This window comes from Sciurus vulgaris, assembly GCF_902686455.1.
Source record: "Sciurus vulgaris genome assembly, chromosome: 2".
NCBI classification, from domain to species: Eukaryota; Metazoa; Chordata; class Mammalia; order Rodentia; family Sciuridae; genus Sciurus; species Sciurus vulgaris.
In genome coordinates, this window is record NC_136462.1 from 86613083 (window position 1) to 86630152 (window position 17070).

At 41.0% G+C, this 17070-nt stretch overlaps 1 protein-coding gene across 7 annotated transcripts; it reads right to left on the reverse strand.

Moving 5' to 3' along the window:
• Positions 1 to 7301: 7301 nt before the first annotated feature.
• On the reverse strand, positions 7302 to 16661 carry LOC306653280 (uncharacterized protein). Of its 7 annotated transcripts, none has more exons than XR_013761682.1 (5): positions 16561 to 16661; positions 16031 to 16083; positions 12005 to 12119; positions 11092 to 11155; positions 7302 to 9475 (listed from the first exon to the last, which is right to left on the reverse strand). XR_013761682.1 is itself a non-coding variant. In XM_079126254.1 (4 exons), exons 1-4 carry the CDS (start codon positions 12663 to 12665, stop codon positions 9469 to 9471), a joined length of 360 nt encoding a protein of 119 aa, XP_078982380.1. In that variant the 5' UTR covers positions 12666 to 12823; the 3' UTR covers positions 7302 to 9468. The 7 variants fall into 7 exon arrangements, 1 of the variants encoding a protein (XP_078982380.1); XR_013761683.1 differs by lacking the exons at positions 16031 to 16083; positions 16561 to 16661 and adding an exon at positions 12488 to 12823 and having other exon boundaries at positions 7302 to 7598; positions 9351 to 9475; positions 11096 to 11155; XR_013761684.1 differs by lacking the exons at positions 16031 to 16083; positions 16561 to 16661 and adding an exon at positions 12488 to 12823 and having other exon boundaries at positions 7302 to 7598; positions 8166 to 9475; positions 11096 to 11155.
• Positions 16662 to 17070: the final 409 nt, after the last annotated feature.

Below are 17070 nucleotides of genomic sequence, written 5' to 3' on the forward strand. Positions count from 1 at the left end.
TCTTTCTTCTGAAGCATACAGGCTAGTTATTTTGTAGAGTGTCTCTCAGTATGGGTTTCTGTGATATGTCACATGACTCCATTCAGTTTGTGCACTTGGGGCTGAACTACTAAATGAAATGTGTTCTCTTTTCATGGTGTAACACTGGAGGCACATCACCTCTAGTTTTGATCGCTTGGTTAAGGTGCTATCTGTTTTTTCACTATATAATTAATATTTTTCCTTTTGTCACAAGTAATTTCTAATGAGATAACTTGATATATAAATATTCCATTCTTCATCAACTTTTCTCCACTAAATTTAGCAACTACTGATGGCTCAAGCCTAAATTCATTTTTTTTTTGATGGTTGCAAAATGGTGATTAAAAAAAAGCTTCATCATTCTTTCGATAATTATTAGTGTGCATACTACACTATGTAAGAGTTTTCTCTTCTAGATTATTTATTTATACATTATAGACTCAGATTCTTATTTTTTTCAGTAAATAATAGTCTATTACTTCCTCATTTGCCCAAAATTATCCCAGATTTGATCAATAAAAGCCCCTTCAAGCTGGCTCTATGTCTCTTTGGACAGCCCACACCCCATCATTTTTTCTGAGTATATCTCACTTTCAGTTCCTGAAGACATTTCAAGCTGCTCCAACCTTGAATCAATAGGCCATATTTTTAAGGCTTTATAAGTAAATGATTTCCCAACAAACCTACAAGATAGGTACTTATTATTCCTACTATACACATGAAGTGACGAAGACATAGAGAGATTTAAAGTATTTCTGAGTTACAGAGCAGTGAAACATTGCCACCTCCAGTCTTGCCCTTGCCCCCCAGCCTTGGCCAAACATACCCTCAACAAAGTTAACAAAATGATGTATTTCACAACAAACCCTGAATCTCCTCCACCACACCAACATCTTGGCACTTGGTATTCACACAGTAAATATTTGTTGATATAAAATGAATTAAAGTTCATTTTCTCCTTTGCTTTTTTTTTAAGTAATCTGGTTCAAGGAGCATAGAAAGGGAGTCCTAGCACAAAAAAATAAGAAAGGAAGATAGAAAAAGAGAGAGAGACAGAGACAGAGAGAGACAGAGAGAGAAGAAGGAGGAGGAGGAGGAGGAGGAGGAGGAGGGTGGGAGAGAAGGAGGGAGGGAAAGAAAGGAAGGATGCTCCTATAGCTATTCGAGACCACATCAAGATGTCTCCTAAGATTTCCAACTCCACAGCCAATGCAGATCTACTTATCCCCTCTGCATGGAGGAAGAAATTCCTAACCCTCAGTCTGAAATTCTTATAATTATCTTTCACTAAATTCTTCTATGCTCTCCTAGCTCTCAGAGCCTCTTGTTTTCTTTCTCCGAGAAAATATTCAACCCATGCATCATAACTTTTCTCCCTGTCTGCCACCCACTTGGTCTGTTCATTTCCTTCTTTGTCTAACTTAGACCCAAGGGTTCGTTAGTTCATGTGCTCCCAACCTGCACTCTCAACTTCCCAACTCTTCTTTTGCTGCAAACTCTCAGACCTGGAAGAATCCAAGCATCACTTCCTCAATGAAATTGCTGAGCCCTTCTGGAGAAAATTACACAATGATATGGGTGGTTGGCACCACGAATCTCTCTCGGCAAGGCTCAGCAATCCTTTGACCTAATCCTGACCAGTTTCCTCTCCCACTCCCCTCAACAGTGATTCTAAGCCTTTACCGATGTCCTTTTCCCTCCACCCACTTTCTCCAAGTGCCTCCTACAACTGCAGAAAGTCCACTTCATCCTCTGGGCTCCACACCTCAGTTCTATTCATATGCACACCTGACTTTACTTCCTTCCTTCTTGTCTCATTGAAGAGGTGATTTTTACAAAATGTGTGCTCTGTATCCTAGCCTCTACTACTATGACCCTCTAATATTCTTCCATAAATTTCTGTCTTCTTTTTCTTATTTCTTAATCTGTTCATTTACATATCTTCTTTTTTATTGCTTTTGCTTCAACTGTGTAAATAAGCTCAGTTCTCTCTTATCTTCTTGCTGTTGTTTTTGGTTTTTCCCCTTATGGTACTAGGGACTCAGTTCGGGGGTGCTCTACTATGAAGCTATTTCCCCAGCACTTTAATTTTTTTTTTTTTTTAATTTTGAGACAAGGTCTTGCTAAATTGCCTGGGGTTGGCCTCAAACTTATGATCCCCTTAGACTCCCCAGTAAATGGAATTACGGGTGTGCACCCTGTGCCCAGCTAGTTCTCTCTTTAAGAACCCAAGCATCCCTTGTCTGACATCTTCCCTCATCTATTGCCATTTTGTTTTTATTTTTCCCATGAATAAGATTCTTGAAATTGGTTCACACCCACTTGCCTCCATTTTCTCACCTCCCTTTGGCTCCTCAACCTACTTCAGTCTGCATCTGAAACCACTGCCTCCAGTGTGCCCTTATTAGTAAGACCCCTGCTCGCTCTCTCCACCTCGGCAGCTCTGGCTGCTACCTTCTCCTCTTCCCTGATCTTTTTTTAAAAGTTAGCAGAGGAAGCATTATTCCCTGCAGTCATCCCCAGTTGATAAGAAAATGCATGAAATGAGCTATTCTTTTCCAGCTACCTATTTGGATCTGAAAGGAAAATATTTAAATGAGAAGATATATACTTGTTAATTCATGAACGGGGTGGGCTCCATTACATTTTATTTTTTATAGAAAAAAAGAATATGCAACTGTACCATGCCTTTTATTTGTCCACGTTTCTCTGCACTTTGTGGGGCAGTGCTCTCTTGGATTATGAACTTTAGATGGCTGTGATGGAGGTGAGGGTCTGTGCAGTTCCTGGACATGGAATAGTGCATCATACATAATAAACACTATTTGTAATTATAATAAGAGTGAGTTCTGGAAGAGGTAAGCAAGGGTATAAAATTCATCTTCTGTATGGTTATTATTCCATTTATATGAGAAGTCCACTAAATTCACTGAACCATATCAGGCCACATCTGTTTGAAAACCTACCAGTTTTAATAAACATTAAATAAAAAGTTAGACTTAATGACCATTTATCATATTCATGTAAAAGTAATGAAATGGAAACATAGTGAAGAGGGGACTATTGATAAAGAGAAAAGTTTTAAATGCCAACAAATTTGATATTTGATTTTTTAAGTTAAAAAAATCAAATATCTGCTATTTTTTGCTTTAGAACATTTCATAATTAGAGGATATTTTTGTTTCAGTGTTATTGGGTCTCTTGCCTCAGTATTAATCTAAGTAGCACAGACTCAGAAAATACCCTAAAGTATTTATACATAAACTTTTCCCAGAAAAGTTAGGTATTTACACCTAATGTATAACTGCTTGCATAAAAATCTATACCACAAGCAAAATGAAAAATTGGGGTTGGAAAAGGGGAAGACTGAAATAAAATTTCTCCTCACTATATTTTATAGGTGAAGTAGATTCTACTAGGATTAGACCTTCTAAGTTACTATGACAGAGAGTAAAGAGAGGTGGAAAGGAAGCTTTGAGTGACATTTTTGACAGCAAGGTAGAGAAATAACTGTTTGACAGAAGAGGCCATCATATATACAAGATCATCTCAGGCATGAATGGGATTTCCCTTAACGTGAAAAATACAAAAACGTGTAGGATTTAATTTGGAGTGAAGAGAAGAGCAGGGTGGGAAGATTACCTAGAATCAAGTTCCTAGTGCTGAAGTCATGGAACTCTGGGTATCAGTTTAAATGTCCCTGCTAGACAATTTTTTTTTTTTTTTTGAGATTTTGAAGTCTCTCTCTCTCTCTCTCATTTGTTCCTATTTCTATCCGCTTCTAGCTTGATTGAGCTGAGGTACTACCAATAAATAGAGAGGGTTGTATTTCTATTAATACCAAGTTTGTTTGTGTGCCAATGCTGAGGTCTATTTATTCTGCAGGTAGAAGATAGACCTCATTCTTACCTAATCGATATAGACATCTCAGATCAACAACAAATCTTCATATTGGCAAACAGATCAGTCAATATCTTATTACTTTTTAATAAGAATTTCCTTGTCAGTGCACTGGAAGGAAAATTATTAATAGAAAAGTCTGCACATTGTATTATAAATACATCCCTAATACAAAGAGCAGAAATGGGAATACACCATATAATAATAAAAATTGGCCTTGAGTTAAAGTTTTGGGGTCTTGTAAGAAACAAGAGCTACCTTATTTCATGAGTTGACCTGGTCAGCTGACATCTTTACACTTCTAGTTCATTGTCAGAAAGATAAAAGGGATTGGCCAAATGATCCCTGAAGCCCACTTTTTAGCTCTGAAATCCATGACAAGTAAATATCCTATTTTGAATCTTCATTAGGTTAAGGATTTAACAATCAACTGAAACAGGATGACTAACCCACAACATGTTCCAGAAAAATATGAAATGACATGTTGAAGAGCATTTAAATTGAACAAAACAGATTTGTGTGTGTGCCACTATTGATATACAAATGTTGAATGTGTTTTACTGTATCTACTGAATGTGATTGATAGGAGATGCATCAATTTCAAGGTTTGTGAATTTAAGTAAATTGTTGTCAGTGGTATCGTGTCTTTAAAAAAAATTATATCCTTACAGTGAACAGACAAATTGAGACAGGATATACATAAAGCATCAATTTAGCACAAATATCCATTTACAATTGTGAAAAAAAAACATGTAGTTGGGAGTTTTTCAGAAAATTTGAGGAGCATTTTTTAAATTGCTTATGCTTTTTAGAATGCTTAGCATTTCTGTTTTGAAAACAACTTGTCTTCCTTTTCAAAATGTATGTGCAAAGCTGGCTGTGATGTCAGAATGAGCCGTTTCCAGAGGGTTGGGTCAGCTCCCACTCAACCATTCTTCTACAGAAAAGAAACTGGGGATGAGACAGGAGTTGTGCTCATTAAATCTCAAACCCCAGCCATGTTTCCAAAGCACTACAGAACTCTTAAATGTATAATCAAGAGGAAAATATAGTTTGTCTTTTACTGAATTATTAAATCCTAGTTGTGACCTTTTTCCTTTCTACCTTGGCCTCTTTCTGCGTCTTTCATTTACATTTCCTCACTCTGGGTTGAAAGCTTGAGTAAGAATGGTACATAAAGAGGAAAACAAGCAAAGAAATAAGAAATTTTCCTCTTACCTCTTCCATTGCTGTTCTCTCTCTTTTTTTTTTTTTTTTTTTTTTTGTGGTGCTGGGGATTGAACCCAGGGCCTTGTGCTTACAAGGCAAGCACTCTACCAACTGAGCTATCTCCCCAGCCCTGTTCTCTCTTTTTTTTACTGGGGGTAGGAGATACTTGGAATTGAACCCAGGGACTCTTTGCCACTGACCTACATTCCCAGTCCTTTTTAATTTTTTTTTTTTAATTTTGAGACAGGATCTTGCTAAGTTGCTGAGGCTGGCCTTGAACTTGTGATCCCTCTACCTCTGCCTCCTGAGTGGATTGGATTACAGGAGTGCATCACTGTGCCCAGATGCTGATCTCTCTTTACCTCTTATTTCTCTCTAACTTAGATCATATCTATTTAAATCCTTTTTATTCCCAGGATATTTTAAGTTTTCAATATTTTTACACAGAATAAAGTTTTAAATTTTAAAAATGCATGTCACAAATATTTTATAGATAAGCTTGATTTAAGGTATAAATGAATATATACACAAAAATTCTCTCCACAAAATTTATCTGCCTTTACCTTAGGAGGATTTTAAAGCTTATGGTGGAGGCCCCTGCAAACTTCATATTTAGCAAGATTAGCCACCCACACAAAAAGTAACTTATTTGATGGGAGCCCACCCTGGGTTTAATTTAGAAGTTTCCATTTATGTCATGTCAGATTTGGGAAGACTGAACCCTCATTGAATGCACTGGTCTGACTGTCTCCCAAGCTTGATAGCCAGGGTTCATGACTGCAGTTCCTGGCACATTCATAAATATTCATACCTCTACTAATAATTTGCAAGCCAAATTCATTTGGCTTTTTTCACCCCATCAATCTTATAATTAATAAGGGTGTTGCTCTTGTTTCACTTTCCTCCAAAAGAAAAGATAAATGAAATAAAGAGTCATCCTGTAAATTTAAATAGGAGTGCCTCTTGCTGATTAAAAGCTGATGCTATCGTATAATGGTGGAAGGGGGGTTTCGGCTATTGCTCTCACTGGTGGTTGGGGGCAGGGGCGCGTAGAGCAAAGGAAGCGTTTCCAGATGTGGCCTCATGGGCCTTGATCTGAAGAGCTTGGTTATCTATTAAATAATGCCTAGGAGAACTTTGAGATATTACATTAGAACTGAGCTATAGAGTATTTATTTGCAAACTGCTATCTTAGCCATTATCTGGCCAGACAGACACTCCAAGTAGCTGGACATTGAAAATAACATGCCAATATTCAGGGAATGACACTCTGAACAGCCTGCAAACTTCTGCTTCGAAATTTAGAGATATTTTAGAAAATTTGTCATAATTTAGTGATTATTACATCTTTGAAGTGAATGCCTTTGAATTAGCATGCCAACTATGTTTCTAAATTTAATTGGGAAGACTGGTTTCCACAGAAACATTAAAGGAGGCATGTGTCACAACATGATTTTACAAATAAATCATAGGACCTAAGACATGATATAAATTGTCCACTCCCATTGGACTTTCTAATGGATTTGGTCATTTATAGCAAAGCAGGAAAATCAAATTGAACATAATTTAGAAATAAAATTTTGATAATTAAACTAAGTAACTTGAACTTACCAATTCCCTGGGACCTTATTTTATTTACACCTCATTTGAATATTCAAAAAGTCATGAGGCCCATGAATGAGGTGCAAAGTATAAGTAACTGTCTTAGCTCTGTTTTGGTGGGCAAGATCACCCCTTCTGAGTGAATCTGCACTAAAATCAAGAGACCTAGATAAATAAACAAGCAGAAAAAGTTTAACTCTGAAGTCAGATATTGGCTTCTAACTTCTTTTAGGGGAACTTGCTTTAAAGACACAATAATGTACTATTTTGTGTATTGGTTAGTTTGGTTTAGGAGCCCTCATTATTCAAGATATTCTTAAGAAACCTCTCATTTATGAAGGCAGTGGAAGAGGATATCAAGCACTTGTAGTGTTCTTTGTCCTTGAAGCTTATATTTCAGTGTTTTTTTCTTTAAAAGCATACTCTGTTCAGGTCAGTCCTTTAAACAAATCTATGCACAGTTGGAAAAAAGATACAACTTAACCCTTAATTCTATGTAAACACAATTACACATTTATTTACTAAAAAAAAAAAAAAAAAGCTTCCTACTGACATTTAAAGGAGGAGGGTAAATGTTTTCCTCTACAGACATTTAAAACAGGAGTATAAATGAGGGAGAAGCAAACCTAACTCTTGGGTTTCCCCAAATATAATCTATTCCTCTGCTTTAGAAGTAAGGCTGGACTGAGCCTGCAAGTGGCCTAGTCAGAGCCCTCAAGACATCTTTGCAAAAAGTTCTCAGGAGGCAAGGGAGATGTGAGTCTTCATATGTCCAGAGTGGTTTCTTCCAGGTTCCTTTCAGAGTGGATGGGATGGGAGGTAATAGGCTTTTCCAAACACTTCTCAAACTTGCTTTGCTGAGAAAGCTGTTGGAAAACTCACTATTAGGTAATAGTGTCTCTTTCCTCTTCTCTCTTCCTATTTTCCAAAAGCAGAATTAGACCTACCCAGGTCTTTGCTGTTGTTCTCCCAGGTCTCCCAAACAACACAGTAATTCTGCTGGCCTGCCCTCAGAAGGGATAGCAGAGATCTAGAGATGAAATTGATGCAGTAAGGTGGAAGTAAAGTGGGGAGTGATTCTGACAGCATCCCTACTCCAGCACCAAATTTGCCCTTGGAGCCAGAGACAGGCCCTTCATCTCTGGTACCAGGTTGCAGGAGTAGAGTAGGCCTGGGCACTCTCAGCAACCTTTTCTGTCTTTAAAGGGTGCCAAGGCTAAGGGCTTAAGGAGCTGGACGTGGGTCTCCACCACTGCAGACTTCTGCACTGGCCAACAAGACCTCCTGGCAGTTACTCCACATCCCAACAATTCTCCATTGCTCACTCCAAGTCCTGGGACTCCTTAGGGTCCAAAGACTGAATCTTTTCCTAATTCCCTCCCCAGGAGCTTAGGAAGAGCAGGAGGAAGGGAAAAGTCAAAAGCATCCCTCACCTAACCTCCACCCTCCAGGAGAGGTGTCCACCACAAGGCTGGGACTGTGAGGATCTTCACTTTCCAATGAACCCCATTTTCCTGCATTTTAGCACTAGTTGTGCTCTTCCTCCAGTGGGCCCTGAGAGAGGTTTGCACATGGATTTTTACTTATATCTCCATTTCTTTTTGTGTGTGTTCTGGCTGTACAAGTGAGAAGGAATGGGGTAGGGTTGTTTGGGAAGAAGAGACAGTAATTACAGAACCTTGTGGGTCTGTATGTATGCCTGTGTGAGTAAGTCACTCTGTGTGTGTGTGTGTGTGTGTGTGTGTCTGTGTGTAGCAGAGGAAAGGAAAAAAGAAGAGAGACAGAAATATACAAGGTTAAGGACTTGGTCCTTAACCTTGATTTGTGGATCTCCAGGGGGTCTGGAATAGACCGCCTAAAGCCTGAGATTCATTTAACCCTCTTTGGTTCCAAGAACTTTTTTTGTTCCCCAGCACTGGTGAGAAGACTAGCTGGAAACGTGGGGCTGGAGCATGGCGTGCCAAGATGCAGGTGCAAGTGTGTGGTTCCAGGTGCCAAGCAGCATCCAATGTCACCTGCCTTAGAGCTCCCTTCTAATCCTCCCTCTGGATGAGAATGCAGGGCTTTCCTTTCATGTATCTGGTGTGTTTTCTGTAAGGGGGAAATTATGAACCCTGTCAATAATTTTTATTTTTAAAATCACAAGTGCCTGCCATTCGTGTTTACCAGGTAAGGTGGAAAGCTGAGAAGAATTTGGACAATTTCAAGTGGAAAATGCCTCGAATGAAATTTGTGTAAAAACTAAGATGTGACTTTTGCATAGTGACCTAGATTGGTTTTCTTACTCGAATAGAATACTCTGATTATCAGCTGTGTGTGCACGGTGGCATCAGTATCCTAAACAGAGCAATTTTATTCTATTTCAAACAGCAAATGGGCTCACACAGCCCAAGAGCCTCCTTCTGTGTGAATACTTCTGAGAAATACTTTGGACTTAATAGATCAGCCTAAAATACACAAGGACAAACAAAATGGGCTCTGGAAGAAATGTGAAGAAAGGGGAAGAGGAGCTAAAGAGAAAAAAGAATTGGGGAGAGGGAGAAGAGGTGGGAATGGCAGGGGTGGAGAGATTGAGATTCACACGTGCTTACTAAGAGCTTTGAAACCTTCGACCTGACCCCCAAATCCAAGTGCATCACACAAAACAGGTTCGCATCATATTTCAGAAGGTCTTCTTGCCCCGAGTCCGCTGTCCCCTGGGACTTAATTCACTCCTGACTTCTCCGCACAATGACTTTAGAACCTGGGAAAATAATTGCATTAGAGCAGATTACTTATAACCGATAGTTATCCGTCTTTTTCTGTTCGACAGAAGTCTATTAAACTCAGCACAGGCATTACCAGCTGAGCTGTAGAGCGCGCCTTCATTAAGAAAATTAAAATCATACTTTTGAACCTCAGCAAAGCTTGCTCAGGTCTCAGGAGTCTGCGTGCAAATCCCGACGTTTTCGTGAGCCCGATTTTCCCGCGAATCAACCTGTTTTTGGATACCGTAGATCAGGGTGAAAAGATCGACGTGATGACAATTACTCCAAGATAGGGATGTCTGAGCTCTAGAAGTGCCATCTTTCTTCCCAACCCCTCCTCCTCTCGCCTCTGACTTTCCTCCGGTATCTTTTCTCAGGCGCCCAAAGCAACTCACCTGTCGGAGAGTGGCCCAGGATTTGGGGAGTAGGTGGGGATGGCTGAGGCGAGGGAGAGGGGTGGAGGGAAGATGTAAGTTCGGGGCCGGGAAATCACGCGGGTGTACTTCCCTGTTTGACATCTGCAGCTGGCGGCCCGCACCAAGTGCACGTGTTTCACACACGTGCGCGTGCGCACACACGCACGCACGCCCCACAGCGTGGCGGGACGACGGTCTCACTCCATTGAGTTTCACACTCGCTCGGGGACCAACGTGCCCAGTGCACCATTTGTCCACCGCGCTCGGGAGCCTGGTCCGGGAACTGGGCAGGCCTTTGCGTGTGCCACGGACCGGGAGGTTCAGTCCCAGTGACAGGGCCTTCGGCCTTGAGGGATCTGTTTGAGTGAGTTTCCTTCTTGGTTTGGTAAGAGTTTCAGTTGTTCCGATACCAGTGGAGGGAAATTGCTCCAGTTCCTGGTCTCTTCTGCGTGCCAATTTGAGACGCAGGGAACAGGTGGGAAGCGCGGCTGGGAGAAGGAACGTCCTTACCTCCCCTCCCCAAGCCTCTGGGTAACTTCAACCTTCGTTCTAAGGAGAGGTGGCATTTCCAATTCCACTTTCAACTGGAAACCTCTCCCTGCAGGAGAGCTTACTGCTGGGTTAGAAGGGGGCGCGTTGCATTGATTTTCTGTGCTACCTAGGAATTGGCAGGGTTTTTAGCACTTGTGTTGTTGTTGTTGTTAGCCACCTCTTGCTTTAGCATTTGGCTTTTTAAAATGCTGATTACTGTGTACTTCTCTGCAATGTCCACCCAATTCTAAGGAAAACATAAGGGCTTTTGCATATTTGGGGGCGTCCTTTTCTAGGACTGTAGGGGCAGAGAAGAACTACTTCCATTTTTGTCAGAATGCCCAGTAATGGACTTCTTACTCCTCTCTCCGTCTAATGAGGTTTTGGGATTTATTAGGAGAAATAGGTGCCCCTCCGCCTCCCTATCGGCACTCAAATACAGGATTAAAGGGAGTTACTTGAAAGTGTATAATATTGTTATTCCTTGGCAAGTGTCTAATTCTCTTTCCCACAATTTCTATTTGTTAACAAAAACCTGCAAAACTCAAGTGAGGAAAGTCAGCGAATAGATGTGGACAAGCGAACATTTTTTACATCTCCACAGCTTTCAACTAGATAAATTGCTGCATATAAAAAATATTTTTCAGAGAAAAAGAAAAACACACCTACACGACTGTTGTTAGTGTTTTCTTCACATCAAATGTAGATTCTCCATTCAATTTCCTTTTCCTTTGTAGAAAAAGAGGAGAAAATCAGAAGTGAACAAGAAGCCTTTTAACAGCAGCAATTTCAAGACTTTTGGGACATTTTTCTTTGCTTCTGTTCTCCCTTATTTACCTTTAAAGGAAAACAAAAACAAAGGGGGGGGGGGGAGGAACACGATCCCTAGTGGAGAGTTTACTCTGTTGCCACAATAAGGGATGGGGGCTGTTAACAGCTATTTGAGATGATAATGCTTAGTGAGCTCATTCTTTTAATCATAATCTTCAAGTGGTTTAAGATTAATGGCAGGGGGTATTTTCTGTCTCTTCCTAGGGACCTTTGCATTAATTTACTTAGAACATTGGTCAGACTGTCAGTGCCTCCAAATTTTATTAAGTCGAACTCAGATAAATACAATGAGATTTTCATATTTTCTTCATCTATGAAAATGTATTACTGGAATAAATTTATTTGGATTCAGCTGCAATGAGGGACATCCTTACTTGTCTTTATTGTTTTATTGTGCTTATACATGCATATATATATATTCCATGTACACATTTACATGTATATACATATGCTTAAGTGGACTTATGATCTGCAGTAGTTTTCCTTACACTTCTAAGCTTAATGGGGACCTTTCAAAAAGCCAACCGCAGTGGCAGGCAGTAGATTCTGCTTCTCCAGAGCAGGATTTATGTTTAAAGTTAAGTTTGAATGCAATGAACTTCTTCAAAACAGACCCCCCAAAATGATAACAGCTTGGATATAAATATTTAACTTTATCTCAGTTGTCACAATAGCCCCAGCAATTTTTCAAGCACAGTTACATTGAGGCGTCACTTCACCAGCGTGAAGAACCAGGCTGTCTCCTACCTCTGCCTTGCCCTGGGAGAGCTCCTTCTCTGGGGTTTCTGGGTCCCTGTCCGGTCCTGGAGCGTCCCCAAAGAGGGGCGGGGCATGAGGTGTAGAAGGGTTGATACGGGAGGTTCTGCAGAGAAGCGAGGAAAGACAACGGATTTTTAGACCGAGGATCTTGGTACTCTGGCAGGAAATGAAAGTCAGGAGAGCCACCTTTTCCCTCCTGCCCTCCCTGCCCGATGTTTCTTCCCCCGCGCATTTCTGTGAATTGCTTTCACAAAGTCCCGCTATCTGGTACTTTAAAAAAGCAAAACCAAAATTTTCCCCCAGAAACTAAAGTCGTTCCGCATTGTAGATTAACACGCTTCATGTGGGGGTCTCGCTGTGGTCAGAAGACTTTTCCGAGTCAGGGCTGCTTTGCCAGCGCCTTTCCCAAGGGTAGAGCTGGCGGTGGAGTCGGCGCGTCGGCCAGCCCGAGATTGCCCCGGCTCTCGTTACCTGTGCGCCCTCGTGTTACACAGTGCTCATAAATCCCACTGAAGATTAATTGGGAAGCCGAGAAAATGCCTCTATGCATCGAACCGTTGAAAAATAACCCAAACACTCTCAAATGGTAGCAGTCCCACACCTTGCATTGGACATGAAGTACCATAGTGAGATCAAGTGTCAAAGACATCGCGGTTTATTTTGCTGCACTTCAACCACCCTTTCCGTTTCCAGCAAAATTGAGAAGCACAGGCCAGTAAAGAAGAGGCACACGGGTGGGGATAAAAAGTGTGTTTGTGTGTGTGTGTGTTCAGGTAGGTGGGTACAATGACAACTTTTAAATACGAAAAAAAGAATGAATGAAGAGAAAAAAAATTCGGATGGGGGTGGCTTCCCCCCCTTTCTTTTCTTTTTATTTATTTATTTGTTTGTTTTTTTGAGGTGCAGGGTGCAGGAAAGGGTCATTCACGCCAAGGAACTGTCTGAATTCCGAAACGATTCCTCTGGACTTCTGTGAAACCGAGTCCTCAGGAGTTTGATTTTGCAAGGATGTGAAATATCGTTTTGTATTGTGGCCGCTTTTCCCATCAGCTATACTTAAAAAATAAATAAATAAATAAAATAAACTTCTACAGTATCTTTTAAAACATTTCCTTGGAATCTACAGTTCAGCAGAAAGAAACTACAGCAAAACCTTACAGAATAAAGAGATTTAGAAAACGAAAATGTATTACTTTGCTAAGGCATGTGATAGTTTATTCCCCGGAGGCCAAGTGAAGGTGGGGGTTCCTTCGCATTTTATTATTATTTTTATCGTTTATTCATTTAAATGTTCAGCCTTGACAAGTTATTCCCCTGCCGGGGCGTTTTGCAGCAAAGCGAAGGTGGGTATGGTGGAAGGAGTCAAGAAACCGCGGGGGAGGGCTCGGAAAAATACGATTCGCTTCGCAGGGGGCTGACTCGCCGTGGTCGACTCTTCGGGCCAGCAGGGGGCGCTCTGATGTTATCTCTGGACCAGACAGCTGAGACGCTTGGAGCTTGCAAGGCAGACTTGGCAGTTTCACGCAGCTGCAAAGGGAAGCGGGAGGAGGGATTGTAGCTCCTAAATCCTCAACAGAGATTCTACTTGGGTTATTTACCCTCGGTTCGAAATGTATCTACGTCTCACTGAACCTACCCATCCTACATACAGGGCGCCCCCGTCCCCATCAAATCCTGCTTTTTCTTCTGTATCTATACCGAACATGTGTGATCACCTTAGTCTTGAAATACACATTAATGCAACTTATTAGATGCGACGATTAATAGTCAACATTTTTTTTTCGCATGTTGGTTCCGCTGATCCAAGCAGGATTTATTTGCAGATCTCACATCCCAGAGTCTTGACGCACAATTTTTTTCTTTAAATAAAATTGGTCAAATGTTGACAACCTTTAAGCCAATCTAACACTCAAGATTAGTGATGGGAAACTAATGAGAAAATATCAGATCGCCCGGCCCGAGGGCTGCCAATTAAATCTTCCCTGATTGAAAAATAAAAGCGGACTTGGGGTGTGAGCCCAGCTCAACTTTAACTATTAATTTAACATGTTGCCAGGGTCCATGCCTTCTCTCCTCTAAACTGCTTTCTGTAATAGAGCTTCCTCCTCTCTCATCCCTCAACTCAAAAGCCAAATGTTATTTCTCAGATTATTTCAAAAGGTCCAAATCAGAATGATCATTTCTTACACGGTAAATATTAGGCCTGTAAGCAATATGATTTAACTAATTAGAAAATTTACATCATTAAGTCTCAGGGAGAGAAAAAAGAGAAACAAATCTGCCAGTCATTTTAAAGGAGACAGGCACTATTGAAGTGTGAAGAAATCGGCTCTAATTCAAAAAGGCAATCGGGCAGAAAAAGCCCTCAACATTACCCTGCTAGTTATTAATCAGAAAGGGCTCTCCCCTCAACCCCTCCCCTCCAGCTCTGAGTTTAAGTTCGTTTTTTTGCCAGTGGCCCATGTCATATTTATATTGAGGTTTTGTCTTCTAAAGGATTAAAATTTGAAAATGTTTCAATATGAGGAAAACAGAATCTTCAAAGGGAAAGATATTCACAGACTTACCTCTCTTCCAGACAAGTAAACCTGTTCTAATAAACAATTCTCACGCCCCTCTTTATTTTTTTTATTCTTTCTCCTTTCTTCCCATTAAGTTCCTATTTTGAAACCTGCTTGGTGAGAACTAGATAAAGTCTTTGTGTTCTGCTCCCCTCCCCCTCCTTTCTTGCACCTCCTCCCTCCTCCAAAGGGAGAAACTTAGACTGAAAGCAGAAAAGTACAAATACATTAACAAAGCCCCACTCACTTGATAAAAAGGCTATGGTCTAGGCTTACATGTCAGGAATCTAAGGGAAGGGGGATCAGTGGGTGGGTCTATGGATAGAACACGATGAACAAGTAAATTTCCCCACTGATGTATACTATTCCATATAATGTGTAGTTAGAAGAAAAAAAAGGAAAGCAGGTAGGTGGGGAACGTTTTAAAGTGCATCGTGGTGTTGTGTGCCTTTTGGTCTATTCTGCTTCTTTTCTATTCAACTTAAAACAGCAGCCTCATTATATCTAGGTGCCCCTTCCCATCATACTCTTACTTAAGCCCTTGGTACACCACACACATAGCCCTTTCCCTACTCTTCTCATTCCCAACAAATTATCAGAGGAAGGAACTGCAAAAGGAACTTTGTGAGTTGTTCCATTTGGAAACTCAGGCCCTTCCTGGCATCCCTGAGAACTTGTTTTTTAAAAGACTTCGGGTTCAAAAAAGTTTAGTAGCAGACTTAGATATTCAATTTTCCCTTATTATTATTACTATTTTATAGAAGTCCCAAAGGCTCAGTTTCTGCCTCATTCTATTCTTCTCTCATTACAGCCAATTCTAGCCTCATTTTCATCCTCCTCTCTGCTTTACTTTGTGAAAGTTTCACTGCTTTGCTTCCCACCAAGTCCCTGGGCCTTGGAATGCTCATCTCTGGGCTTCTGAAGGGCCTTGGGCAGCTCTTCCAAGTTAGTTCAATGCCATCCTCCACATTCCCAGATTTCAACTTTGCAGGAGAGAACAGTAGCAGATCTGGGCTATTAACACACCACAGTTAATTCTCTGCGGGAACTTTTACTAGGTGGGACGTGTGGAAGAAGAAAACATCTGTAAACAGTACAGATCCTGAGGGTGGGGAATGATTTCTGACACAGAGGCCAGAGCACGTATAAAATATGGCAGATTTTGTGCAAGAGCCAGTTGCGAGTCACAGTTGGGAAATAAGGGAAAAAGAGGGGCATTGGGGAGTGACTAGGATGCTCCCCAAATAGAACTCCTTTTCTGACCATTCCAGGGCAGATGGGAGTCTAATGTGCTCCCCTTTGAGAAAGATTAGAGTAAAATGGACACTTCTGTCACTTTCAGGAGGCGGGACACAGGGAGGCGAAAACATAGGAGACAATGGCTTCTGGCGATGGAGGGCACCCCTGGAGGGCTCCCCACCCTTGGCCCCGTCGCTTTCGAAACTCTCCTTACCTTTGTTGCTTCGATTTGATCTGAAACCACTGGACGTTCCTGGGCTAGGTTCTCTGAGAGGAAAAAGACCACGAGAATCAACCGGTCTCCTGTATCTAGTCCGAAGTCAAGAAGCATTACAATAAAATTTACAGCGCCTTTAACAACTCGCAAGTAAAGCATTAAAATTCTCTTTAATTGAGAAAATATTGATTTTTAAGTCTAGAAAAAGCGAAATCGTAATTTAGCTGCAAACTTTCAGGCGAGAATATAGCGTATTATGTCGCAGTATAATGGATCCACCCTTTACACCCATGCAACACCACATCTTTAATTGCGCTACTTTATGAAGTGATAAAGACAAAAGATAACCCGACTAAGACAAACGCTTTATATTAAAAAGGAGGGTCTGGAGTAATTTCTTTTTTCCAGTTACTTATAAAAAAGAATTCTTTTTTTTTTTTTTTAAGTACGGAAAAAAAAAAATGCCCAAAGGGAAGGAAAGAAATAAAAAGAACGGAAAACCACAGACCAGTCTAAAAGCAACTCACATTAGCAAATCCGTTGATATTCTTTACCAAAGGAGGAATGAAGCCAACACATTTAGAGAAAATGCATTCACGGGCAAAATTGCATCCTCCTTGAAACGAAACAAACCTAGATCTATTTTCTTACTTTATTCCCCCGTCCTTTGGTGGGGGGGAGCAGAATCCATTGGTAGATAGAGAAGGGAAAGAAAATCAGGCTTTCTATGTTATTTCTGTATCGGTTTTTGGTATTATAGAGGAGTAAAGAAGTTTTTGTGTGGTGGTTTTTCATTGATCAGTCACTCTGAGCTAATGTAATTATCCTCATCAATAGGAGGCTGCAGAGAGAATCATTATGTGGGTGACATTGATAAATGATCGCCCAGGAACGGCCCTCTCGCGGGCAACCCCCACATCTGACCCTCCCACACACACAATGTAGTCATAGAAACACCTAGAGGACCCCGAGCACCGCCGCGGAAGAGGCGAGTGAGGGAAGAAAAGCCTCGGGCGGCCGGGGGTGGGGGGCGGGCG

Coding starts and splice junctions, on each gene's coding strand:
- LOC306653280 (XM_079126254.1), bottom strand. CDS start 12,665: ATGTCTTTGACACTTGATCTCACTATGGTACTTCATGTCCAATGCAAG. Junction 12,120..12,487: donor TGTAACACGAGGGCGCACAG/GTAACGAGAGCC, acceptor GCTTCTCTGCAG/AACCTCCCGTATCAACCCTT. Junction 11,156..12,004: donor TCTCCCAGGGCAAGGCAGAG/GTAGGAGACAGC, acceptor TTTTCTACAAAG/GAAAAGGAAATTGAATGGAG.